This window comes from Cucumis sativus, chromosome 2 (assembly GCF_000004075.3).
Source record: "Cucumis sativus cultivar 9930 chromosome 2, Cucumber_9930_V3, whole genome shotgun sequence".
Lineage (NCBI taxonomy): Eukaryota > Viridiplantae > Streptophyta > Magnoliopsida > Cucurbitales > Cucurbitaceae > Cucumis > Cucumis sativus.
The window spans coordinates 13,684,996-13,712,978 of NC_026656.2; the positions used below are offsets into that span (position 1 = coordinate 13,684,996).

General features: G+C 33.2%; 3 protein-coding genes across 8 annotated transcripts; 2 read left to right on the forward strand and 1 right to left on the reverse strand.

The window, feature by feature from the left end:
* Positions 1-327: 327 nt before the first annotated feature.
* On the forward strand, positions 328-6,230 carry LOC101209560 (filament-like plant protein 7). 2 transcript variants are annotated; one of them, XM_004149642.3, is made up of 6 exons: positions 328-594; positions 1,230-1,366; positions 2,067-2,205; positions 2,338-4,768; positions 5,027-5,084; positions 5,354-6,230. In XM_004149642.3, the coding sequence occupies exons 2-6, from the start codon at positions 1,268-1,270 to the stop codon at positions 5,891-5,893; spliced, it is 3,267 nt and encodes a 1,088-aa protein (XP_004149690.1). In that variant the 5' UTR covers positions 328-594; positions 1,230-1,267; the 3' UTR covers positions 5,894-6,230. The 2 variants fall into 2 exon arrangements, with proteins under 2 accessions (XP_004149690.1, XP_011649334.1); XM_011651032.2 differs by lacking the exon at positions 328-594 and adding an exon at positions 646-782.
* Positions 6,231-7,128: 898 nt separating this feature from the next.
* On the reverse strand, positions 7,129-12,701 carry LOC101209805 (protein IN CHLOROPLAST ATPASE BIOGENESIS, chloroplastic). Of its 2 annotated transcripts, XM_004149643.3 has the most exons (11): positions 12,500-12,700; positions 12,328-12,411; positions 11,326-11,400; positions 11,211-11,253; positions 11,084-11,141; positions 10,784-10,951; positions 10,091-10,153; positions 9,911-10,005; positions 9,739-9,820; positions 8,126-8,236; positions 7,129-7,509 (listed from the first exon to the last, which is right to left on the reverse strand). In XM_004149643.3, the coding sequence occupies exons 1-11, from the start codon at positions 12,612-12,614 to the stop codon at positions 7,369-7,371; spliced, it is 1,035 nt and encodes a 344-aa protein (XP_004149691.1). In that variant the 5' UTR covers positions 12,615-12,700; the 3' UTR covers positions 7,129-7,368. The 2 variants fall into 2 exon arrangements, with proteins under 2 accessions (XP_004149691.1, XP_011649331.1); XM_011651029.2 differs by lacking the exon at positions 8,126-8,236 and having other exon boundaries at positions 12,500-12,701.
* Positions 12,702-13,608: 907 nt separating this feature from the next.
* On the forward strand, positions 13,609-27,253 carry LOC101214276 (copper-transporting ATPase HMA4). Of its 4 annotated transcripts, XM_011651027.2 has the most exons (11): positions 13,609-13,856; positions 16,314-16,381; positions 19,151-19,225; positions 19,460-20,184; positions 23,649-23,731; positions 23,838-24,109; positions 24,624-24,791; positions 24,926-25,180; positions 25,679-25,801; positions 25,982-26,467; positions 26,598-27,253. In XM_011651027.2, exons 2-11 carry the CDS (start codon positions 16,325-16,327, stop codon positions 26,988-26,990), a joined length of 2,637 nt encoding a protein of 878 aa, XP_011649329.1. In that variant the 5' UTR covers positions 13,609-13,856; positions 16,314-16,324; the 3' UTR covers positions 26,991-27,253. The 4 variants fall into 4 exon arrangements, with proteins under 4 accessions (XP_011649329.1, XP_011649326.1, XP_011649330.1 ...); XM_011651024.2 differs by having other exon boundaries at positions 23,638-24,109; XM_011651028.2 differs by lacking the exon at positions 23,649-23,731 and having other exon boundaries at positions 23,773-24,109.
* Positions 27,254-27,983: the final 730 nt, after the last annotated feature.

Here is a 27,983-nt window from a genome sequence, read left to right on the forward strand (position 1 = left end):
AATTAAAAATATAGGAAACTAGGGAAAAAAGAATTGTAAGAATAAAAGTGTTATTTTTTTTTAAAAGAAAAAAATTGCAAATGGAAAAGGAACAAATGTAAGAAAATATTTTTATCACAAAATGTATTGACATTGATAGTTGAGTTTAGAGCATTGAGATCACAATCAAATTTCATCATTTTTATAGCGTAAAATGAAAATAGACGGCTAAGATTACGACATCCGCTCTTACGGTCCGTTGGATCAAAGCAAAAGCGACCCCGCGAAAAATGAATCCCATCAACGACCACCAATCTTCCTTCTAACGACTCTCCTCCTCCGCTTCCACCTCCTCTCTGTCAGATCACAGCCGACACTTTGCCTAACCCTCCATTTCTCTCTCTACTTTCTCTCTCTCTCTCTCCTTTACAATTTTTTTTTATTTCACTTTTTTTCGTTTACTCTTTCTTCACTTATCATTTCGTTTTTTCTCCTCTGTTCTCTGTCCATTTCTGGTGTTTCCCCTCTTCTCTTTTTGCCCTTTAAAGGGCTTTTGTGTCGGCACATCCATAGCCATTCTTCCGGTTTTGGGACTTTCCCCCATATTGGAATGTGGTGAGCTTCATGAACCTCAGTTGCTTCTTCTTCTCATGCATTTTTGTTTTCTGAATGTGGGTTTTTTGATTTGAGGCCAGTGGATGAGTGATTTTTTGGTTTTACTGTAATGGGTTTAGTGATTTTGCTGCATTTTTCTTCTGGGGTTTTGATTTTGCTACATTTTTCATCTGGGTTTCTCTTTTGAGGTATACTTTTAATTTCCCCCCTCTTTCTTTTCCTCTCTTTGCTTCTCTGTTCTATTGTTTGTTTTCAGTGAAAGGGAAAAGGGGGGGATAAAGGAGATAGAGAAAGAGAGTGGAAATGTTTGAATAGATTGAATTCTTGCAGGTTTTTGTAGTCTCTTTTTTTTCACTTACCTCGCTGGAATGTGAGCTTTTTTGTTTACTTATTTGACTACCCACTGAAGTTCTACAGCTTTGGATTTCCTTTTTTTGAGGGGTTTTGTTTCTTGACTAAATGGAAAGTCTTTCTCTTGTTTCTTGTGGAAAAGGGTCATGTGGGTTTTTTGTCTGTTTTTCTACATTGTCACTTGCTGATGGATATACGCCGTGAGTTTGTTCAATTATTTTTAGAAGCTGAAGGTTTTGTTATAGACTTGTGGTGGTTCATCTTTGTTTAATTGGTGGCTGCAGATATTTCCATTGGGACTTGAAATTTAGTGAGTAAAGTGATGGACCAGAAGACTTGGCTTTGGAGGAAGAAATCATCAGAGAAGATTACTGTTTCAAGTGATAAAGTAAATCTCTCTGTGAATAAGAATGAAGAAGAGGTAATCTTTTTTATATTTTCTCAGTACCTTAATTATTTGAAGAGATCTTTAAAGAAGAACTTATTATATGATTTTTCTTTTTGAGGTTTTTTTTATAGTTTGCTTATATGATAAAAGTCAACTGTTCAAGTAAAGCTTCTGACAATAAAGCTTGTGATATTAATATGTTCCTTCATTTAGGCTGAAAAGTTATAAAGGAGTGTTGCTTGTTTTAATACAAAGTAATATATAAAATATCTGCTTTCTTCTCTCACTCTCAAAGGACTGTTCCTTTGAAGTTTGACCATAAGATTCCATATTCACAATTCCAGGATCTGGGAAGCTTTTTTCTTAACGCAGCTTTAAGATTAATTTCAATATAATTATAATATTTTTATCAATTGGATCTATATAATGAATTTCTGGATGACTTACCTGTAAGTCCTGTTGCGGGCATTGGCTTATTCGTATCAGGTGTCCCGTTTCATTGTTTTCATCTCTCTTGCGAGCAATGGCTTTGGTTAAGATTCCATTTACTATGTGATTTCTTGGTCAAGTAGTGATTACTGTAGCTACCATATCAAATTAAAATTTCTCAACAACCTTTTGTCTTATTTATTTATTTGCTGGTGTTTCTACTGAAGGCTTTTAATTTAAATTCACTTTTAGGAACACTATAAGGTATTCTCAATAATTTAATTTATTTAAAATCCTTTTGCAGACACTTCTTATTGACAAAGCTCGGTTGGAGAAAGATCTTGAGATTGCAAATGATAAACTTTCTGCAGCCCTCTCAGAGTGTAAGACAAAAGATGAACTTGTGAAGAAACTTACAAACATGGAACAAGAAGCCATTGCTAGTAATTCTTTGTTCTTTCTTTTTCTGCCAAGCTTGGCTTACAAGTTTCTAAAGGTTTTATTTTTCACGGCGTGCAAGTATAGCATTCATTCATGGTTCAAATGACTAATGCACGCATTTGCTTCTAATATAGGATGGGAGAAGTCAAAATCTGAAGCAGCAACCTTAAAGCAAGAACTAAATGATGCTGTACAGAAGAGGCTTGCCGGTGAAGAGAGAGTGATTCATTTAGATGCGGCACTAAAGGAATGCATGCAGCAGCTACGTTTTGTTCGAGAGGAGCAGGAGCGAAGGATTCACGATGCCGTCTCAAAGACGTCAAATGAATTTGAAAAATCCCAAAAGATTTTGGAGGAGAAGTTGGCTGATACTGGTAAAAGGCTCTCAAAATTGGGGGGAGAGAACACTCAACTTAGCAAGGCTTTGTTGGTGAAGGAAAAAATGATTGAAGATGTAAATAGACAGTTGGCTGGTATGGAGGCTGATCTTAATGCATTGGTATCTAGATTAGAATCCATGGAGAGAGAAAATGGCACCCTAAAATATGAAGTTAGAGTGCTTGAGAAGGAGGTCGAAATTCGGAATGAGGAGAGAGAATTTAATCGACGAACTGCAGATGCATCACATAAGCAACACTTGGATAGTGTGAAAAAAATTGCAAAACTAGAATCCGAGTGTCAAAGGCTGCGCCTTCTTGTCCGGAAGAGGTTGCCAGGTCCTGCAGCCTTAGTAAAGATGAAAAATGAAGTTGAAATGCTAGGAAGGGATTCATTCGAGATCAGGAGACGGCAGAAAAATTCAACAGGTTCGTTGGACTCTTCACTAGAGAACTCTCCAGAGACTCCTAGCAGACGTATTAGTGTGCTAACCTCCGCAGTGTCAGCTTTGGAAGAAGAGAACAACAACCTCAAGGAAGCTCTCAGCAAAATGAACAATGAACTTCAAGTTGCAAAAATCATGCATGCCCGCGCATCTCCAAAACCGTTACAAGTTGAATCACCCCACAAATTATCAAATGGTCATAAAATCATGGAATCAGGAAAGGGTAGTCTGGCATTACCTGAGTTCCATCATGCTTCAATGTCTGATGCTGGGAGTGATGACAAGGTTAGCTCTGCTGAATCATGGGCTTCTCCATTGATTTCTGAATTGGAACACTTCAAAAATGGTAAGCAGAAGGGGTCGTCAACAACATGCAAAATAGTTGGTTCTACAGACTTGGATCTGATGGATGACTTTGTTGAAATGGAAAAATTGGCTATTGTCTCTGTTGAAAAGTCTCCCTCAAATTCTCGAAGTCTTTCAAATGAAGTTAATGGAAAACCCAAGTCATTGGAAACGGAGCTAAATGGATTTTATCCTGAAGCAGTATCTAAGGAGATGGTCCCTAAACCTTGTAGTAATCTGGGCTCCTGTTTAACATACCCCGATTGGCTTCAAAATATCTTGAAAACGGTCTTTGATCAGAGTAACTTTTCCAAAAGAGCCCCTGAACGGATACTGGAGGATATTCAAGCAGCGATGAAATGTCAGAATCCTGGAAATTCTATTAACACAAAAGAGGATGGAAACCATTGTGGTGATATCGCTTGTAATAATGTCCGGATGTCAGAAAAGCCGTTGGGGATAGATTCAGTGTGTAAAGCAAATGACACTGACATCACATCAATGGAGAAGCGTGACAAGCAGGAGGTAGATCTACATGGTTCAATATTGAGATTGATTGAGCTTGTAGAAGGGATTAGTGTGACATCTTCAGATGATGACAACTCTTCCTCAAGAAAGGATGGCAGTGTCTATTCTGAAACACCTACAGGCTATATGGTTCGAGTTTTCCAATGGAAAACATCTGAACTAAACGCTATTTTGAAGCAGTTTATACACAACTGCTATGAAATGTTGAGTGGAAAGGCAAATATTGGTAACTTTGTGCAAGAATTAAATTCCACTTTGGATTGGATTGTGAACCACTGTTTTTCACTTCAAGACGTTTCTAGCATGAGAGACTCCATAAAGAAGCATTTCAATTGGGATGAATCACGAAGTGACTGTGAACTGGAAACCGGGACAAATGTTCATGTTTCAGAAGTTGATAAATCCCGTGTTCCCAGAGAACAGATTTTACGGTTGAAAAAGGATATCAGTTCAAATAACCATAATGCACCAACTGGAGAGCTGCAATCTACGTTGTCTGAAGAAAATGGTAAACTGGAAGAAGAGCTAACGAGTGTAGAATCTGCAAAGAAAGATCCTGAAACAAAGTTTCAGTCTACTACGGGTTCAAGTGAAACGTTAATAAATCAACTTGAAGAATCTGAGAAGAAAATTGTCAGCTTGCAAAAGGAGTTAGAAAGCCTTAAAGAATTGAAGGGAACAATTGAAGGTCAAATTGCCAATCAGCGGTTGGTGAATCAAGATCTAGAAACAGAGCTTACGGCTGCTAGAAATGACCTAAATGAGAATCACAGAAAATTTGCGGCTCTAGAAGTTGAATTGGACAATAAAAACAGTTGCTTTGAAGAATTGGAGGCCACATGTCTTGAACTGCAACTTCAGCTGGAAAGGTTCTCAATTCTCTATGATTTATTTCTCTAGAAATATTTTACTATTGGGCATTTTCTGGTTTTAATTCTTAGCTCAAGTAAATTGCATGATGGTCTTCACTCATTCATAAACTGCTAAATCATATTATGATTTCATACAATGCATGTCTATGTCATTAGATAGGTTATAACACATGAGGTTAATCAGATTGTCTTTTATTGAATGTCATTAGTGATCTTATAAGTTGTTTATTTAAAGATGATCTGTTTTTTATTCAGCACACGGAAACAAACGTCAAGCACAGATTCGGGTCAGGAAGAGAAGCAACTTCGCACTGTAAGTACATTTTGACCTATAATATAATTTGGAATTTGGATGAACAATCAAATATATGGCTGTTCCCTAGTAGTTTATCTTTCCTGGTTTAGAGATTTAGAATTTTCCGATCATTTGAAGAGAATTATAAAATTGCAAAATTTTGAAGTCTACATAAGCAAATCAACCGAAGAAGTATATTCTACTTCAATCTCATGATCTGATGGCTAGGATGGTTAAAATTTTGCATTTGATTTAATCATGGAGTAATTTTTTCAACGATTTTGCAGGAATGGGAGATAACAACTGCTTCAGAAAAGTTAGCAGAGTGCCAAGAGACGATTCTTAACCTCGGGAAGCAGTTGAAGGCCCTAGCTACACCCAAGGAAGCTGCAATTTTAGACAAAGTCATCCCCACTCCAAATGATGAAACACAAACTTCTAGTGTGTCGAACACCACAACCACCCCGGTGACAGATACGACCTCAACCCCAACTACATCCAATACAAAGACAACAAATAACCGATTCTCTCTGCTAGATCAAATGCTAGCAGAGGACGATGCCTTCCCTAGAGACTATAAAATTTCGAAGGCTGTAGAAGTCGATGCCATCCACAGTTCGACATCAGATATCGATAAATCAATTGATCCACAAAAAGCAATCCTCATATGGAATGGACATAAAAGTGTAGTCAACAAAGACACGGTTAGTAATTTGGCTATTGTGCCGAGCAGAAAGCGAGGAGAGGGTGCGTTGTGGAGAAAACTCTTATGGAGAAAGAAGAAAGTGAGGAGCCAGAAAAAGACACTTCTATTTGCAGCAGCATGAGGAGAAGGAAGCAGTGAACTGTATAACAAGTTAATATGAGAAGATTGGGAGCCAAGATTACTTCTCTGACTTATGGTTTTTGGTTTGTTTTCACTGGTGATTGTTGTTTGGTTTGATGCACAATTAGGAAAGGTAGACAATAAGGGGTTGGATGATTGCTAATTTTCCAGGTTTTGTAATGCTTGAGTGAATTTCTACTGTACATATGTAAACACTTGCCTAAGCTGCATTGCACTTTTGTATCCATTTGATGAACATATAACCTTATGCTGAGTTGCTGACATTTTGTAAATCTATAACAAGGATACTCACCATGTGACATGAATTTTGTATTCTACATCTTCCGCCTCAATTTCGTGTATATGATGATCTACTGAACTTAATATAAACTTAGAAGATGTTTAATTTCATGAGAAGATGATTGAGAGACAAATGTATGAGCCTAGGCTCATACATTCACATTAATTTGCTTGCTGCTTAACAATAACACAAATAATTATTAACCATTTCCTTTTCTTTCTTTTTCTCGGAAGCTTTTTTTTTTTTTTTGTTATTTGTTTTTAGAAAATAAAGATATACGATATCGATAATTAATATATTATTGGGTCTTGAAAATTTGAAAAATATTTTCAAATAGAAATGATTGTGAAATGACAATCTAATTGAGATATTTACAAAATATGGTGAAAATTTAGATTTTATTAATGATAAACACTAATAGCCGATAGAATTTGATATTTTGCTCAGGTTATGTTTTACTATATTTGAAAATGGAAAAAAAGTTTTGAATTTATGTTTTTCACTCATGCAAATCTTACATTAGATATTAATAACATTCTATTGACAAATTTCTTTTGACATGTCTATGGGTTCGACATCGACCTAAGTAGTGGATCACATCATGAAAAAATGTTTGTTATTAAAGTGAATGAGTAACAAGTATTAGAACCGATTTAAAAAAGTAAAAGGTTTATTTGTTAATTTAAACTTAATTTTTTATAATTCTTTCAACATTTTCATCGACATCGATTTTAAGATCTATTGTTGTATTTAATAAATAAATCAAATACTTCTAGAAAGTGTAGAAGCTTCTTAGATCGCTAGCACTTCTTTATACCCAATACACTCAGTTTTACATCCAATACACTCAATAAACTCTTCGAACGTAAGTGACTAATTCCACCAAATGATGTAAAGTTTTATATAACTTGATTTTCAATAATGGATATCATGAATCACAAAAAGGGGGGAAAATTAAATTAATCACATTATTGAAGTTATTAATTAAATAGAGGAAACAAAATGCTTAGACATATTCCTCCAACATTTTCAACTTGTGAGTTTTTTATTTCTCCAACAATTTTGTAGTGAAATGATCAAAATCTCATCCATTGGGGAGTGGAAAAAGAATGGATGTTTATATAAAGAAGAAATACAGATATAATTACATGTGAAAAATGGCTTTGTATGTGTGTTTAGTCTCTGTAAAGTACGAATGTTGCAATCTCAAGGAGGCCTGCCTCTTCATAACATTGAGCAATACGTTCCACATAGTTGTCCCAAGTCCCATCAACAGAAGCAAGATCCAACAAAAATGCAGCTTGGTCCAAGGCAACCTCCACAACCAGTATTAACCATAAATTAATCCAAAAGTCTTTTCAATCTTAAACCTGAACATAATTAAGCTTTGAAAAGACAATAGAGATCGTTGGGATCTACTTTCTTTGATAAAGGGTGGCTGGTTTCTTGTTTGTTGTTTTTGGAAGTTTTATGTGGTGGTGGTTTATAATTTACTTGTTGGGCTCTGTTTCGTTCTCATTCAAGATTCTTGGTGCTGGTTCATCAAAAGTGTCTTTAATCGGATTTTTAGGTTGTGCATCGTTAAAAGAGTTTTCAGTTTTTCTTTGTTCATTTTTGTCTTTTATTGGTTGGTGGTTGTTTTTGGGGTTTCTTTGGTAGATTTGTAGTAGCTTTTGATTTTTTAGAAGCTGAAAGTGGCTTGATGTTCGAAGCTGTTCAAAAGTTTATGGAGATGTTGATCTTATCTTTTTCTTTTTCTCTCCTTATGATAGGTTGTACCTCCTAAATATTAATCCTTTTCAATGAGAAGTTGTTTCTTGTTTTAAGGGAGAATATGAAACGTTCAAATGAAAGGGATAATTTTGAGAAAAATGCTGTGTTATTTTTTCTGTTTGATAATTTCATGGTATTCCATAAAGAACAGTAAAAAACCTGCGCAGGAGCCTTTCCCTTTTTGAGATCCTCTTGCTTTCCTTCTTCTGTGACCTTTTCTTTGAAATATTCAATTTGCTCATCTTCCCATTGTGCAATATTAGCAACTTCCTGGAAATGTGCCACAACCAATACAGGTTTCATTTTTTCAATTATTATTCTCTCATTCTCATTCCCCCTACACCTCGCAAGGGGTCTAAAACAGAGAAAGAGAGAGAATAAAAACAACGCAAAAGTGATCTATGATAAAGTCAATATTAATATAATTAGATTATTATTAGGAGATATAATTCTAGAGATATTATTTGATATTATTTCCTTAAGTGTATTTCTCTATGGTTATATATAGGCTTGTATCTCTACTAAATAAGAAATGAAATATAGATTTATTCCATAAAATCAACATGGTATCAGAGCTCTAGGGTTTTCGCCTTATTGAATTCTAGCCTCCACATCCCGTTTGATCTCTGCCTCCGTTGATCATTCATCAACGGAGGCAGAATCATCTCTCATTAGCCATCAACGGAGGCAAAATCATCTCCCATTAGCCGAAGCCACCCCTTAGATCTGCAAATCTGCCGTTGTCGTTGCACCTTCCCTTTGCCACTCATTGCTGTTCAAATCTGCCACTATCCAAACCCCAGAAACCCCATTAGTTTTTCACTAGCGTCCGCGGCGGCCATCTCCTTCATAGTTCTTCGTCCGACCTCTTGTTTTTCTGTTAGCCAAGCAGCCGATTGAACCTCTGCCAGTTGAAGCCGAACGCCTCTGCCAGTTGAAGCCGAACGCCCAGCCGAAGAGTTTCGGTTTTGTCCATCGTCCAAGAAGCTCCGCTCGCCGCTGTGTTTCGTTGTCGTTGCTCCATCTTTTTATGTTGTCTCGACAAAACCCATGAAACCCCATGTCCTCAGATCCTCGCATCCGCCTCCAATTTGTTCCAGACCTGTCTGATTTCGTTCAGACCCATTCTTCATGTCTGCCTTTGAAGTTTAGATCGAAGCCCAGATCCAACGACGCCTCCATTCTGTTTTTGTTCAGATCCGCTAAGCCTCTCTGCTCCATTCAGTTCAGTTTCCGTTCTGTTCGCCCCAGATTTCCCGTTTAATCTGATTCTGACTTGCTCTAGTTTAGTTCGTTCAGTTCCATCTGATCCGACAAAACACTTCTGTCCAATTCCGACCTTGTTTTCGTCCAGCTTTGATTCTACTTTGCTTCAGTTTTGCTCTTTCATTTTGCCCCTCGAAGTTCTTGTTTCGTTCTTCCTAGGTTCTGTTATAGATCTCTATACGAGGATCTATGTTTCTATCCCAGAAGTTTTTCGTGGGTTTGTTCTAACCTAGAAGTTCTTTGTGTGTTTGTTCTTCGGGTTTTTTATTCTATTCTAGATATATTGTTTCTTTTCTTAGTTCTTAGCAAACTCAAGTTTGTGATTTCAACCTTGAGTTTGAGGGAGGGTATTAATATAATTAGATTATTATTAGGAGATATAATTCTAGAGATATTATTTGATATTATTTCCTTAAGTGTATTTCTCTATGGTTATATATAGGCTTGTATCTCTACTAAATAAGAAATGAAATATAGATTTATTCCATAAAATCAACAGTCAATACCTCATATTTACAGCCTAGGGTCCACCATGGTGATTTTAATGCTCCTCTCGCAGCATCCTTAGCTTCAGTTTTTCGCCCCACCCTAAATATCAAGGAACCCAAGATTCTTTAGGAATAATTGCATAAACTCAGCTAAAGCATTCGGGAGCAGTGAAAAACATTTCCCACGTACTTCAGCAGAACCTCTGCATTAAATACATATGGTCTTGCAAATCCTGGGAAGTGTTCCTTCTTTGTATAGAACTCTCCAGTTACTAGAGCTGAAACCTACAACGGTAATGAATATTTAAGAATGTAAATTGGAGCAAAGCTTTGTTGTTGAATTGCAGTATCTAAAGTATAGCAGCCTTACAAGGTCGCCTTCCTCAAAATGGCGTAATATTTTCCGCTCTATGATATCTGGAAACAACCCAACCTGAGATCGAAAGATTGTCAGAACTTGCACTGCAAGATACAATATATGGTTGAGACATTTTTTCATTGTCCAATCCTAAAGCAAAAGGTGACTAAAAAGTACTACTTGAGCGAAGTGAGACTAGAAAACAAGGAAAAGAAAATAAAATTTCAAGTTAGAGGATGGAAATGAATCCTTAAACAAAGTAAAATGTTCAAGAGTGACGAAATGCTTTCATAAAAAATATAATAGTAAGGGTATTTTTGGGCTCTTTTTAAGAAACATCTACATGTATTATTGAAACTTTTGGACTTCAAAGGGGTATTTTCAATAATTTAGCCCAAAATCGATTACATATACTTTAAAAGATACCTTTTTATGCATAAATATATTTCTATATAAACAATTACTTAAACCATTCCCTTTCATATTGAAAAGTAATGTGGAAGACTTTGACGTCAAAAAGATATAAGAAAATTGAGCATTGTGTGTCTTAGCTGACACCCAATAAGGTGATGATCAAGGCAAGCGAGGTCAGGGAGCTCACTAGTCTTGCATGTCACCACATGGAGATGAAGACAACAATTGCATATAGGTTTCCTCATTGACGAGAAGAATCAACAAAATTACCACGAAAAATTATACACGCACCTTTTTCAGCAGATATCCATCTAAGTTTGTGATCTGAGATTCAGAAAAATCACCCCTCCCATAAAGTTTTTGCCCAGCATCAGCTGCTGCAAGAAATAGCTCATCATTTTGCTCTCCACTTCCTCTGGCATCTTCTTCAACTAGAAGTCTGTGAATAAATTGATCAACCTGCACATCAATGACTAAAATTTATATAAGAATTTCTAAGGAAATATTTTCCCATCATTTTTTAAAATAACAAATTCCATAGAGAAAAAATGAAATAGCACGAAACAACTGTATAATAGATACTTCACTTACGTTCTTGGCTAGAAGCCACACTCCATTCCTATTGACGTCCACTACTGGCATCTCCATCCTGAGGAGAGTCGTTTATCAAGTTGGAGGGAACCATGCGTTAAAAATATAGAAAGTAAGTTCTGCTTACCCAGCAGGTGCTGTAGGCCAGCGCAGCAGTGCAGTTATAGTACCTTGGAACAAAAACATAGGATAGATTGAGATATCATACACCTAGAAAGCGAGTCGAAAATTTTAACATGTACCTGAGCTGTTTTTTGCCAGTGGAACAACGAGAGGAATAATCCCTTGTTTGGCTCCAGGAGAAATTATGGATGCACCTGCTCAAAACCAGCAATTTTACAGGGGATTCCCATGTAGATAAAAATATGTCTGCAGGTTCATATCATGTGGTTGTTCAGGCCTATAATTGGTTTTTAAGTTCTAGTGTTATCTTGAGCATTTACTTCTTAAAAGAAGCATATCAAAACCACTACTTTTTCCTAGTAAGAACATGAATATTGAGACATAAAAGAGACAGCCTAAGGGGGTTGAGGGAACCCCATTCCACAAAACTAGTAAAGAAGAGCCTTCCAGTTGTTAATAATTAGAAGGGTATAATTACAAAAGAATTTAGTATACTTTGAGGTTGTATGCTAAACAAAGGTACAAAAAGAATCAAAAGAAGCAAACTTATCTTCAAACATCCTACTGTTTCTTTCTTTCGAAAGATAACACAAAAGAGCACAGGTAGCAGATGAAAACGGAAAGAAATTGATGGAGACTATGGAAAACCACATATTCTTTTGAAGACAGGAAAGCAAATCGGCAAAATTTATTCAGCATCTAGTTTGCAGAAAATGGAATATGAAATGAATTTCAATATATGAAAAAAAAAAAAAAAAAAAAGATAAACATGACCCATTACATTGCAGAAAACGGATACAAAACCACACATCAAGCGTACAATACTAAAAACATATGTCACAAACTATAACTAAGCTAAAACCCTAGATTATCAACTCTTTAACAAGAATGTTGCGATATAGGTCTACAAATTTCCAAAACAAAATCTATTCACCAAGAGATTATTCTTTCACTTCTAATTCGAATGCTAGGCTTCTTCACACTATTGGTCATAAATTTCATAACCAACAACTTCAAAAGACAAAGAACAACAAAAACCTGGTAAGAAATATATAGATTCAATCAGGAATTAGTATAAGATTCATAATGTGAATGATTGGAGCGCTAGAGCAGCAACGGACCTCTAGTCTTAAGCATTTTGAGCAAATGAAACAGATGCTGAGGAGGTTCAGTAGCAGCAACATCCTTGATGAATGATACATGGTCTGTGATAAGGCGATGGTACAAAAAGGCATTGAGATAATGAAAATCTTTTAGGAAATGTGCTATAAAAAAAACATGAGATGAACTAACCGGAAGTAGAGGAAGAAGTAGAGCAACGAACGGTGACTCCACGACGGCGGAGAAGAAGTGAAGGAAGAGCGGCGGCGCGTGGACTTCCACAGACCACTCCACCACCAATTTTCATTTTCTTTTGCTAACTTTCCGATTACGATGGATAAACGCAGCCGTTAGTTTAGATGTGTGCTTCGTCGGTAACGGCTTTTATCTCTTCTTCTTCTCTTTCTTTTTTAGAATAAAAATATGAACCAAAAATTGAGATCTCAATTTTCTTTTCTTTTTTTTTTCTTTTGGAAAATTTCCCAAACTAATTTTTTTCAAAAACATTATTTATTACCTTTTGAATGTTTGAAATGTCCATTTACCCTCAATTTTATTTGTGTTTATTCTTATATTACCAAATACACCAAAAATAATATCGATGATCTAAGTTTAAACTTTGTGAAGTCATTTAGAAGTAAAGATACTTTAACATTTTGCTCGTTGTAAGCACGGTTGGAAAGAACAAGATCAATTTTATGAAAAACAAGTAGTCATTTAATTAAAAGAGAGATATATCGACAATGATATGACCAAAATAAAAAAAGCATTCACACATTTGAAAGAGTGCGTAGTTGTAGACAAGTTCTCACTTTTTGTTAGATTAAAAATTACCCCTCATTTTGATACATTATTATTTTTGCTTGATTTACAAACACGGTTAGAACGAAATTTTTTTAAAAAAAAACTATGAAAACAAGAGTTTATTTAATTAGAACGAAGCTGTACCGAAGATATAACCAAAACAAAATCTAAGTAGTCGTGGCATGAGGTTCGAGTTTGTATATGTTTAGCTATGCAAACACTAATTTTATTTAGGTTATATCTTCTTTGATACGGTTTTGTTTTTATCTAAATGACTACTTGTTTCCGTGGTAATGAATTTAACTATTTATAAATTCATGAAATCTACAACTAATAAATGTGTGTATGAGATTTTGGATGTATTAGTTTTTTCTTTTAATATATTTTTAATTATACATTAGATATAACAAAATCAAAAAGAAGAAAAAGAAAAAGTGAAATTGAAAGTTAGCAAAAGGGCCAAAAAGAATAAAGAAAAATTTTGCAATATAAACCACTCAAGTTTTAAAAAGTAAGAGTTTATCCCTCAAATCTATTTTGAGCCAATTTTATCAAACCTCTTGACTCGTTCCTCACGCTCTCTCCCTTTTGTGCCATTTCAGATCGTCACTTCAACCCTTTTCCTTAATCGCTTTCCTTTTCTCTCTGTTTTCCGGCGACCAGTAATCGGCGGATTTTTTTTTTCCGGTATGCAGTTTCCACGGTGACGGCCGCTCCCATCACCCACCGGACATACGGCAACCGGGTAATGTTAACAATGTTCTTTCTTTCTTCTTCATTTTGTGTTATACGTTTCCCTTTAATTTTCTGTTGCCAATTTTTATATGCATTATTTGTTTTTAGTATTTATTGCTTTGATTATGCTTTGGAAACTCCCCTTGTGTGGTTTAAAAAAAAAAGCCATTCATGAATAAGGAATAACGATTATATGTTGATTGAGATACAGATCGAGGAGTGAATATCAACTTTGGAGATAGGAGTAAGTTTGATGTGATTTTATTAGACATGGAGTATATGTTGTCTGACAAATACAAATCTGGCAGTAAATAGTTTTAAATTAGCCTTCTTGAGTACAACAACGGTGAAAATGGGGTATTGGAGCTCTTCGAATAGAACATCTCTTAGCTATAAGGGATCCCATGGTGTGTAGTAGTCTTTGTATTTTGATTTGTTCCGACCCTTTTCTTTTACTATCTCAAATATATAGTGATTAAAAACCAGATCTTTACCAAAAAAATTAGGAAAAAACTATTGATGCCCTAATCCTTGAATTAGACTAATTCAGACTAATTCGCTTATATCAAAATTATGCTTAGTATAAACTAAGTGACCTTGATAAAAGGGTCGATAGGTCATCTTTAATCTATGGGAGCAGTTTTTTAAAAGCCTCCTTATTTGTGAGGAAGGGAGGACTTTTCATTAAAGTCGAAGGGTGGGCTTCTTTATAATTGATGGGTTGGGTTTTAATAAAAAAAATTAGGGATAGTTGCAAATTTAGCAATTAAATTCAAATTAATTATGTATACAGCACAATTCTAAAAAATTTGCAAATATAGCAAAACTTTTCAAAACTTATCAAATTCTATCAATGATATAAGTCTATCACTGATAGATCATGTTGCAAATATTAGTCTATCACTAATATACCATATGAAATCTATAAGCAATACAAGTCTATCAGTGATAGTTTTGCTATATTTGCAATTTTTTTAAAATGTTGCTATATCTTTAATTAATATTGCTAAAATAGTCGTCCATTGCAATTTCCCAAAAAAAATTCTTATATAGGTTTTCTAAATTTTCTAATATTTTATGCCGTGTTTTTTGTTTTTGGTAGAAAAGTAACTTTATGACCTTTTTGTGCACCGCCTAGACTCGAGATGACCATTGCAAGCCTTGAGCCTGGTGAAGAGACACCCACAAGGAATAAAAAGATTATATGAAAAAAAGTCAAACATTAGGTGGGAAGGGAAGAGATCTATACACATTATTGGGACGCTTGTAAAAATAGCAAAACAAAAATATGATAATAGAGTTTATGTTGCTACCTTTTCTAAATTGCAAAAGTAGCAAATTTAAAAACCGATAATCCTCTACTAACTTGTTAGTTGTCCCATTTATTTGAACTACCTTAGTAGCCATAGTCTTTTTAGAAAATAATAAATGATTGACCATTTGTGTCGTTCAAGTTCTTCCACTTTATTTATGTGCTAAAAAACATTTTCAATCTCAAAAAGGTCAATAATTTCTTTTCAATTTACTTCTTGGTAATCAATAATAATTCAACACTTGATTTTAATGTCCAATTATACACACTATTTCATGTCAAATTTGACAATATTCTCAATTAAAAGTGATCTCATAAAAGATGGAGAGAAAACTCCAATGATAAACCATTTTTTTTATTATGAATAAAAAATTATCAATACAAGAAGCTAATTTCTCTATTTATAGAGAATTAGAAAGCAAACTAATCAAAGTAACTAATCATAATCATAATAAACCTCGGGAACTAATTCTAATCTATCTATATATAACTAATCCTAATCCTAATCAAACTTTGGCATCACCTTTTCCGTTAGAAAATACTCTAAGCAAGACGACCTCTGCTTGCTTGATTTATTGCACTCAGTCAGTTGCTTATTGCTCCAACTTGGGAGTAGGGGCTTTAGAGCCTTTTTCCGACCGAAGGCTGCTATGCTAATTGGAGCGCTCCCGCGCTTGACTAATAGTATCGACAAGTTAAAGAAATTTTATCAAGATCTTATAAATCTACAACTCTCCTTAGTGAGTGAGACTATGCCAAGATCTAGAGAATTTGCCAAAGAGCCTTCTTCTAAATAGACTAATCACAATTTTCAAATGATACATGGATTAATTCCCTCCGTTGCCACTTGGGTTTGAAAATGGAACCATAAAGCTCAATTAGTCATGTTGTCAAAAAAAAAAAAACAAAGTTGTGATCCAATGATTTTGAGATAACATGTTAGAACATCTCACATCAGAAAAATACAGAGAACTCACCCTCTTTACCAGATATATAGGTTATTCACTCAAAGAAATAACAAATACCCAAAATTTAAAAAATGTAGAGTAGATCTTTTGTAATTTTTTTAAAATGTGACGGTTGGCTTAAATTTATAAATTTATGAATTGAAAATAATGTGTATTCCAAATTAATAAATATTAACTATTGTGGCAGGGTAGGGCAAGATGGAAGCTAATATTTATGATCTTAAGGTGCCTCTAAATTCAAGGGACCTCGATTATGTAAGTCATTAGCCTTAATTAATTCGTTTTACTTGCTTCATTTAAAATTTTCATTTGCTTGATTAAAGGATAATACTACCTTTTAAAATGAAATTTGAAGGGTTTTTTCAAAGATAGAACAGAGCGAAAAAATATTTACATTGTATAGGACAATTTTGAAAAAGAAAAAAGTTTACATGTCCATAACATGAAATAACAAAAATACCCCTCGATTAATCGGTCACCCGTGTGAAAAAAATGATTTTGTACTTCGTCTAAACGATCTTGTACCCCTCGTATCGAGTCTAAACAAATCTTGTATCCAGTTTGAATGATCTTGTACCCAGTGTAAACGATCTTGTACCCTTATACCCCGTCTAAATGATCTTATATCAAATTTAAACTATCAATTAGTGATAGTGGTCTATTTGAGATAAACAATTGATCTTTTAAATATTGGTATTAGATCCTGTACCAATAAGAAAAAAAAGATGAGAGATGATGAAGAAGAAAGACATTATGGAAGAGGAAATGAACGGATCACAAACAAGAAGAAGTATGAATATAAAGAAGGAAAAGTGAAAAATGAATAATATTAAGAAACTAATAATATGAATAGGAGAAGAATAAATAGCACCGAAGAAGAAAAAAAAGAAGTGAAGTAAAGAATGATCTTGCAATATTAAAAAACAATAAACTGATCGTAAATATCTTTGGATTTTGTTACATAATAAATTAAAGGATTAACCTTATAATATAATTACGATGATCATATAATTTGAAAATATATCACTTAAAAAATTGAAAATATAAGAACGAAAGCTCTTAGAAGTTTCACAACGAGCTAAACCGTGAGCTTCGTATAAAAATGACGGTGATATGGTACAAATAAGTAATTATTTTTTAAGTCTTAAAATGCACATTGAGCCTCAAATTTACACAAAATTAAGACCGAGAATATTTTTAGTTTGAAGTATTTAATTTGAGATAATACATATATATTTCTTTAATTGTATGAGATTCGGTTAATTTAACGTGAGAATACGTATTTATTTTTTAAAATTATAAATATTTAGTTTATTTTTTCTTTCTCATATAAATTATATTTTATCTTTTTTTTTTGTCATTATTATATGATTTTTTATCGGACCTTTTTCCTTATTTTTCATTCCTATGTTTTTATATTTATGGAGTTTTGTACAAATGTATATCATGTTTATATCATATGTAATTACAACAATTATAGATTTTGTGTAATTTACATAACAATAGAATATATATTTTACGTACTTTCTCATATGTATACATATATATATATATATATATATATTTTTAATTATTTTACATATATATATATGTATATTTAATTATTTTACATATGCATACATATACATACATATGTATGTATATGTATCTATACATATACATACATATGTATGTATGTATGTATATATAATAAACAGTTGTAATAGTGTTTTATATAAAACCTAATATATAACAAAACAACATGTAAACAGATCTATAATATGTTTGAGTATGTAACGAATAAATATGTAAATCGATCCCAACTTTATATACTATGTAAAATTATGAAATAATCTTTAAATATATGAATAACATCGAAATGAAAAACAATAAATTGATGGCAATACTCTTTTGTTGAAAGATGGTAGATAAATATTTGTTAATTAAATTCAATTAATAACTTTTCCTAATTGTATGGCATATATATACCATAATTAGTTAAGATAAATCATAAATGCAATCAAACAAATTAAATATAAAAATATATTAAATAAAGGAGAATTTTCAAAAATAGCAAATTTTACCGAATATTTACAACTTATAGCAAATACATTGATAGTCATTGATATACTATAATCACTAACATATATAATTCAAAATCTTGCTATAGCTGGTAAATATTTTAATTTATTTTGCTATTTTTAAAAGTCTTTTAAATAAACAAATTAAATATAAAAACATATTAAATAATTAATAGTTCAAATATATTTTTAATATCTATAATAAATGCAATCTAAAATATTTATGGTAAATAAATATAATAATTTCTTATAAATCTTTTATTTTAACTCAATGATAAGGTCAAATTCGTCTTAAAAAATTGTTAAATCTTATTAATAAAAATAATTGAGAATTTAAGACATTCGTGAAACGAATATTGTAGTCATCCTTCTAATTTTTTCTAGATGTATACGCATATGTGCGTATATCTACCCGGCCTGTTTTTTTTTTTTTTTGTGTGGAGTTGTTGTTTGAATTGATTAAAAATATATTTGGTTGCATCCAAAACTATTTGCCAATTATAAAGAAAAATCTAACTCCAACCTTAGGTAAGAACTCTAAAAATTTATTATTTTGTCCTCTTATGCCGTTCACTATAATATGATAGTTAGGAATCTATGGTCGATAATTCTATATTATCTATTACTATTAGAGTACTCCTAAGTATTGATAGACTTAACATTCATAAACTTTATTATTATTAGAATTTAGAGTCTCTAGAAAGGTGAAAAGACTCACTCAACTTTCATAAACATGCAAGCGTGATGAGCTTTGTTTCTCGGCTCTTGCTCCTCGCTTCAGCTTCTTCCTTCTCCTTTCTTCAATTTGCAAAACAAGACATGTTAAAAGAGAAAATTTTGAAGCTTTCCTTCTTCACACCATTTTCCTCCATTATTCTTTTATCAATATGCAACTTCCTTTTATTATTAAAAAAATGTTTGCAACTTCTTCAATCGACAATTTCTTTTTTTTTTTCTCGAGCAGAACTTGGAGAAGGATCGTGCAAATTTGTTTTTCTACGGAGAAGTATGGAGAGGAAGAGTGAGATCAAATGTAGAGGTGAGAATCGAAGAGCTGGTATGAGAGGAGCAGAAATATTTTATGTGCTTAGAAAAAACAAATTGAGAATGAAGTAGAGTAAGGAGTGAGATGAAGAATTTAAAAGTCAATCCATATTTGGTTGTTTGTAATTTTACTCCATAATGATAATGACACGAGAAGTTTCCTCAAATAAGTCCTAATATAATTGTAAATATTTTCTAAATTTTAAATATGTCATCCAAATATTCACAGGAACACAGAACAATAGATACCATAGAAGCCGGAGGATTCCTCACTGACGAATTTTTCAACCAAGCCATTACATCAACGTGTCGTCTAAGAATCTCGCAAATCACCTATCCAGCAAAACTCCGATCTCTTCAAAAAGGCCTAGCCATGGTGCACGGCGTAAAACGAGCAACCGTACATCTCGAATTCAAAGAAGCCAAAGTCTTGTTTGATCCAAATTTAACCACAGAAACCCTAATCCTCAAAGCAATCGCGGATATCGGCTTTGAAGCAGATCTCATCTCCGTGGGAGACGAAGCCTACGAAGTTCATTTAAAACTCGACCGAGCTAGCTCTGGAGACATGGGCGCCATAAAGTCCTCTCTGGAGCAAGCTGTCGGAGTAACTTATGTTGAAATGGAAGTGGTAGAGCGGATGGTGACGGTGGGGTATGAACCTGATCGGACGGGTCCAAGATCGATCTTGCAATTCTTGGAGAAGTATGGAGCAAGGTTGTACGTGCCTCCAAAGAGAAGAGAATTGGAGCAGCATCAAGAAGCTTGTGCTTATAGGAATTTGTTCTTGTTTAGCTGCTTGTTTTCTGTTCCGGTGGTGGCTTTCGCAATGGTGCTTCCAATGCTTCCTCCATACGGAGATTGGTTGAATTTTAGGGTTTGCAAGATGCTCACTATTGGGATGGTTCTTAAATGGATCTTCTGCACTCCAGTCCAGTTCCTTGCTGGTGGCAGGTAATTTTATTGTTATTGTTATTATTAAGTTCAAATTTACAAACGTATGAAATCTAAACTTTTGATGTATGCTGCCGTGCTCGTGTTTTTATTACGCTATCATGTTAGGGTTATTTGTGTATACCAAATGAGAGAAGTAAACTTGTAAAACAAGAAACAAATACTCTATTTATAGTTTGAAAAGTAAACTAATCTTAATTAATAACGGAAGCTAATCATAATCCTAATAGACCAGATAAACTAATCATAATTCTAATAAATTAAGGATTATACCATAATACCATATTTTTACTACATCATTATATCCCTACAAAAACTTGTCCTCAAATTTTAAAACGAAAATGATGGTAAAAATAAAAATGTAAGTCATTCGAATGGAGACATCTTGGAATATAAAACATCAATAATATCCCAAATTTATGATTTTCATCAATCGATGGAACTAATATGGTAATTATATATACAAATAATTGGGTCTTCAGGATATACTAGGTTTAATACATGTATGTTTAATTATTTTGCATATATACACCTCATAATTATATATAATAAACAACCGTAATAATGTTCTATATAAAAGAAGACCCAATTAATCCCATACAATAGTATCCCTCCGTATGTAACAAAAAAAACACGTAAATTGATCCATAATATCCCTCGTATATAAGAAAAACCAAATAGGTAAGTCGACCCCAAATTTATAAATGGCTTAAAATTATGAAAGAATCCTTAAATATATGAATACCATTGAAAATTTGATGTAATATAATCATTATAAATTGAAAATATATTCCTCTCAAAATCACAAAAATTAATCTTTACCAATTGAAAAGCCTAAAAATTCATATTAATAATCATTAAAAAAGATACATATATAGAATGGTAATGAAGCAGAGTATAGAACACGAAAAAGAAATATGAACTGCCGAAGAACATGAAAGAGATGGAGCAAAAAGCACTGCATCTTTTTGGATAGGAGATGAAGGACTTCGTGAAAATTGTTTCAAAAAATTATATCTATCTTGTGAATGAGATATCAGCTATCTTCCAATTATTTCCTTTGTCAGTGGAGCAATCTTCATCTTCATCTTCCTTCTTAGTTAATTTTTTTTGTTGGGTTTCTTTTGCTTTGTCAATGAAGTATCCAAAAGTGTTTGATTCGATATATGGCATCTCCCTTGTCATTTGGTAGTCGACTTGAATTAGGTTTTCACTTTTCTTCAAAATAATGTTGTTTGTGGCCATTTTCTTCTTCTACCGCAAGCTCCTATTCCATCTTTCTACCTTTGTTGTTCAATTTTCTACTCCATTCATTTTTTTCTGCAATTTCACAGCCCATTTGGATTGAGTGTTTCATCTTTTTGAGTGACTAAATATGATTCTTTGACGGTTTCTTGAAAAAACTTTGAAGGTTAAAATTATGTCTTTCTTGATTTTTGTCTAAAAGAATTTGAATTTCATTCACTCTCTTTCGAAAGTTCTCTTGATAGATGTTTTTAGTTTAATATTTTTGTTTTCTTAAAATGTTTTGACCTCTAAATCTGTATTGGAATGATTCATGAGTGTTCTTCGAGGTTGGTGATAATAATTTCTTTTATACTCTGAACAGTTTTCTGAATCATCTAGCTCCCAATTCTTAAATCGATTTCTTGAGAAACCGGTTTGATTGGATCGTCGGGCTCTTTGTTGATAATTTTCTCTTGTTATTTCACTCCAAAACATTAGAATTTTAATCGAAATCGCTAGAATCACAATAATCAAATTTCAAATGTCGATAATGTATGTTCATTAAGAAAATCGAGCACGAGTAAAATTATTATGTTGGAATTCTTCCTATTACTTGAATTAGAACTTTTGAGAGGAAATTGACTTTCTTGCCTATACCAATGGCTATATCTTTTCTTCTTCGTCTTGAAATAGTTGGTGAACTTTTTGTTTTTTGTTTTTGAAATTTTAAGGGTTCCCCCTATTTTTGTGTTGTTCAACAACGAACACAACTCAAAAAACTCCCTCTTGTGATTGGCCTCACGAAGAGTTTTTCAGTCTTCCAACGGGGATAATCAACGTTGGCAAGATTATTGATCCGGTACCAAAGTTGATGTATACCAAATGAGAGAATTTTATTAATGATTTAAAAGTTGTGAAATTAAGAAAGTTGATGTATACCAAATGAGAGAATTTTATTAATGATTTAAAAGTTGTGAAATTAAGAAGACAAATACTTTATTTATAATTAAAAAGCAAATTAATCCTAATCCTAATTAATAAAAGAAAATGGGCACTTGCAAAAAAAAAACAAAATGTTATAATAATTAAGTCTATAGCACACATATTTATTGTTTGTAAAAATGACACTTAATTCTTCTTAATACACTAGATACACTTAAATGCTTCACTACAAGTTTGATACATTGGATGCACAGCTAATACTTGTTATGCCTTATTGATACATTAAAAAATTTGATATGCTTTGATACACGTGATATGTTTGGTACACATGATGTACTATAGATACACTAATAATATTTTAAAATGATAAACTTGGTTGATATATATTAAATACATTTGATATGTTTGAAGTCCTACTTGTACATTTGATATATTATTGATATACAGTTGTAAATTTGATTGATATACTTGATAATGATTCACTCTACTAATATGTTGATATAGTAAGTATTTCAACAAACTTATACATATAATATAAGTACATTACAACAATATTGATATACAAAATCAATACCAAGTAAAACCAAAACCAAACCAACGTAAAAAAATAAAACAAAATCCTTTGAAATCAAATTTAACTCAAAATACACATCTAAGAAAGTAGAGAAAAACCACAAACGAAATTAAATTACTCCGACCAACAACCATTATAATTCACATTGTAAATAATATACCATTGATATCCTAAAATTGAAATTAAAATAGGACAGACAAATCATTTTCCTCGAAAAGATGATTAGGACTTTAAAAAAAAAGAATGATTTTAGTCTTAAAAAAGGAGAAGAAATAAGAAATAATTGGAGCATCAAAAAGAGGAAAAAATAAATAAATTATTGAATGGTAGTTTGGAAATAATAACAAATAGAAAATATTTTAAAGATTGTTATATTCTCAAAAGACTACCCGTTTATTTAGTCATAGTTGTTTGCATCTATTTTTCAAAACTATAAATTTAGTCGTTGAAAATTTTGGTTGAAAGTAAAACTTCAACTTTTGATAAAATTTTAATTTACTATGCTTGGTTAAGCTAAAGATATTAGAAACTATCCAGCTGCTGCTGATCACATTTATGAGCTTATCTTATGTTTCAATAGGGGGTAAGAAATGCAAGAACTAAGGACAAACTTTTGCTTTCTTATGAAAAACAGAAGACATGATTTTTCTTGAAATAGAAAAAATGTGTTTTGGATAGTTTAAAGGTTCTCTTTGGATAACTTTTAACAGATTTTATGTAGGATCGTACCGTGCATTACAACGGAAATCTGCAAATATGGATGTTTTGGTTGCTGTAGGCACCAATGCAGCTTACTTTTACTCGGTATACATAGTATTTAAAGCATCCACTTCCAACTCTTTTAGGGGGAAGGATTTCTTTGAGACTAGCTCCATGTTGATCTCCTTCATTCTACTTGGAAAATATTTAGAGGTCATGGCCAAAGGCAAATCATCAGATGCTTTAGGAAAGCTTGCTCATCTTGCTCCGGACACGGCTTGTTTGATGAACTTTGATGATAATGGAAGTTTGCTATCTGAGGTGGAGATTGATACCCAACTGATACAGAGAAATGACATAATTAAGATTGTTCCAGGGGCAAAAGTTCCTGTTGATGGGATTGTTATTGGTGGTGAAAGTAATGTGAATGAGAGTACAATTACAGGAGAAGCAAGATCCATTTGCAAATCAACTGGTGATAAGGTGCTTTTGTTTTCCTTTCCTTCTCCATATGTATAAGTCCATTTTTCTTAATCTCTTACCATGGTTTGCATCTTTGATGTTGTAGCGATTATGGCAAATAGGGCTATTTTGGTTAAATACTTGATTGAATATGATTAGGATTAGTTTTCTATTATGATTCGTTTATTTGATTAATTGGTATTAGGATTAGTTTTCTTTCCAGATCTTTGTAAAATGAGAAATTGTCTTCCTGTATAGCTTAATTGGATTTTTGGAGATTTCTCTCTCTCTCTCTCAATTATTAAATCCTCAATGGACTGAACTTTCTTAAGTAAAAGTGTTGAATTCATGGCCAAATTCCAAAAATAATCTACTTTTTTAGTTCTCAAAACTACTTTTGAGATCATTTATAAGAAGTAAGTAAAAAGCAATAAATTTAGAGGTGGAAGGGGTGTTTATAGGCTTAATTTTCAAACACTAAAGACCAGATGGTTAAGAAACAAAGCTAAATTAACAAGAAATGTGGTACCAACAGGTTATTGGAGGAACTGTCAATGAGAATGGAATCTTATTTGTTAAGACCACTCATGTTGGAACTGATACTACACTTTCTCGAATTGTACAACTCGTGGAATCAGCGCAGCTATCACGAGCACCGGCTCAAAAATTAGCAGATCAGATATCAAAGTTCTTTGTTCCTGTTGTGAGTTTAATGATTTTTCTACTTGCTGTTTCTTCATGCTTGCTTCATATTACTGCCTAATACAACTTAATCTCTCTTTACCAAGAATGATTTTCAGGTTTTGTCTCTTTCTTTCTTTTTTTTCTCTCATTTAGGTTGTTGTGGCAGCATTTGTGACATGGCTTGGATGGTTAATTTGTGGAGAAATTGGTTTATACCCCAAACATTGGATACCAAAAGGCATGGATGAGTTTGAACTTGCACTGCAGTTTAGCATTTCAGTGCTGGTGATTGCATGCCCTTGTGCCCTTGGCTTAGCAACGCCAACTGCGATCATGGTTGCATCAGGAAAGGGTGCTTCTTTAGGCGTGCTCATTAAAGGGGCAAGTGCACTTCAAAATGCATACAAGGTTCTCTTTGTCTTCGTTTTGAGAGTCCATTTTGTTAGAACTTAAAATGCCTTAAAAGATGGTAAGCAAAGTATTGTTCTAAATACTTACTTTTCTCCGTGTGCTTTTAAAGAATGTCCACTTTAACTCATTCGTTTTCATTTCTATTTCAATGTTAAGATGTTAAAATTAATACATCAGAGTTGAAAGTACAAAAATCAAAGTGAACTAAAATTGAAAGTAAAGAAACTAAAGTTATTTAGACCAACAATATTTGTGGAGTATTTTTAGCTAAATATGTCACTGACTCACAAGAAACACTTAGAAAAACAATTTGAAGAGTGCTGACTCTAGATTATGGAATTGATCAACTTCTTAGTCGGGTGAATACTGAATTACTTCTTCTTCTTCTTCCTTTTTTTCTCTAATCTTACTTTAATATAATATGATATGTTCTATAGGTTGTACAACTGTGTCCTCGAGTTTGAAAGAATTACATTTTTTTCTTCTTTCAACTAGGTGAAAACGGTAGTTTTTGACAAGACTGGAACTCTAACAGTTGGAAGGCCAGAGGTAGTTAGTGTTGTGCTTTTTTCTACATTTCCAATGCAGGAGGTTTGTGATGCAGCAATAGCAATTGAGGCGAGTGCATTTGTAATTCCTTATTAAAATTGAAGATATTCTTGTGTACTTTTTTCATTTTAAATGAATGAAAATTTGTGTTAGAAGAAAACAATATAGTAATGCTAGTAGCATGTAGTACACACTTTGACATTAAGAGTTATAATTGAGATCTTACTTTTGTTTAACCCTTGAGTATAGTCAAACAGCGATCACCCTTTTGCAAAACCTGTAGTGGAGCATGCAAAGAAAATGAGAAGGAAGTTCGGGGCCCGAAGCGAATGTTGCAAACGCGTCCAGAACTTTGAGGTGTTCCCGGGAGGAGGGGTTGGAGGAAAAATTGATAGAAAGACAGTTTTAGTAGGAAACAAAAGGCTAATGCGAGTTCACAACGTTGATATTACTCCTCAAGTTGATCGGTATACCATAGAAAACGAGCGGCTGGCTCAAACATGTGTCTTGGTAGCTATTAATGGCAAGATAGCTGGAGGTTTTGGCGTTTTGGATACACCAAAGCCGGGTACTAAAGCTATCATATCATTTCTTCGCTCCATTGGCATCTCAACCATAATGATCACTGGAGATAACTTGGCCACAGCCTTTGCGGTTGCAAGAGGAGTTGGGATTAATAAAGTCTTTGCAGAGATGGATCCAATTGAAAAGGCTAACCAGATTAAATCCTTAAAGGTAAAACTTTTGAATTCTGACTCAAAATCTAAAAAGAAAACCAAGTTTTCAAAAACTACTTTTTCTTGAGTTATCAAGACTACGCAATATGTTTATGAAATGACTTGTGGGTCTGTTGAGTTGAACACAGACGAGAGGCAATATTGTGGCAATGGTGGGAGATGGAGTAAACGACTCACATGCCTTAGCTGCAGCTGATGTTGGTATTGCAATTGGTGCTGGAACCAATATTGCTATAGAAGCAGCTGATATTGTTCTAATGCGAAGCAATTTAGAAGATGTGGTTACTGCCATAGATCTCTCAAGACAAACGGTTTATCGTATATGGCTTAACTACATCTGGGCTCTTGGCTATAATATCATCGGCATGCCTATCGCTGCCGGAATCCTATATCCCTTCTTTGGAATCCGATTGCCACCGTGGCTTGCTGGTGCCTGCATGGCTGCTTCCTCTCTTAGTGTTGTATGTTCTTCTCTCTTGTTGAAATGTTATAGGAGACCCTTGAATTTTCAATCCACTTAAAAACTTAATTCAACTTTCTTTTTGTTGTGATTTGATGAAATGGTGATTTTAGTTGATGATATATTCAAATCACTTTCCAAGATTTGAATATTGTTGTTTTGGTACATGGTGGAAGAAAATTTTGAAAACTACTTCCTTGTAGAATAAGTAATTGAGGAGGTAGTGATTTTTGTTGTTGTTAAAGTGCTAATACAACTAAATGGTCATTTCAAACTCATTCATAAATAGGTTTGGAAGAAGAAAACAAAATGTTTTACTATTTAGATTGATGAACAAATTGTTCTTTCTACCTTTGGTTATGGGTATGTTGTTGGAGTTAGATGTCTAGATAGGTATGTTTAGTAATTTGTTTCTTGGAGCAAATTTTGTGGGAGATTGTTAATGTGTATTATTATTTAACAATTGTATGTAAGAGAATAGTCATGGAAGCTTTTGAGTTTCTTGTAAATACTTCATCATTTAAGACTTGTGTTTCTATTTTCAATATTATTATTCTCCCTTTACTTGCAAAATGTATGCATCATTTGGAGAAAACACATAGCAAATTTTGTGTGCTATTTGTTTATAAGTTTGATTTTAATCACTTTCAAAATGAATCTCAAGCATTTACACTTTTTCTTTCTACACATGACTGAATAAGATTAAATGATAGTAGAAAGGATCGACAAACAACGAATGATGAACATAAATTTACGTTCACTTTTTGGAGAGAATGAGATACGGTGATTTAAGAAAGTTTTTTGCTGCATTGTAACCAAGATAGCTTGGTTAGTTGGCCTAAATAAACAATAATTGGTTAATTTCATAGACAAAATCTGGGCTTAATTTCATAAGATCAAAAACCAAACAAGAAAAAAAAAGGTTACTACTCAAAAAATAAAAATACGAAATACATAAGAATTTAAACTGTTAGTAATTAACTAGACCATACTTGAGCACCATTAAGTAAAAAAAAACTTTCAAAAAGTTGTTTTTGTTTTTAAAATTCGACTA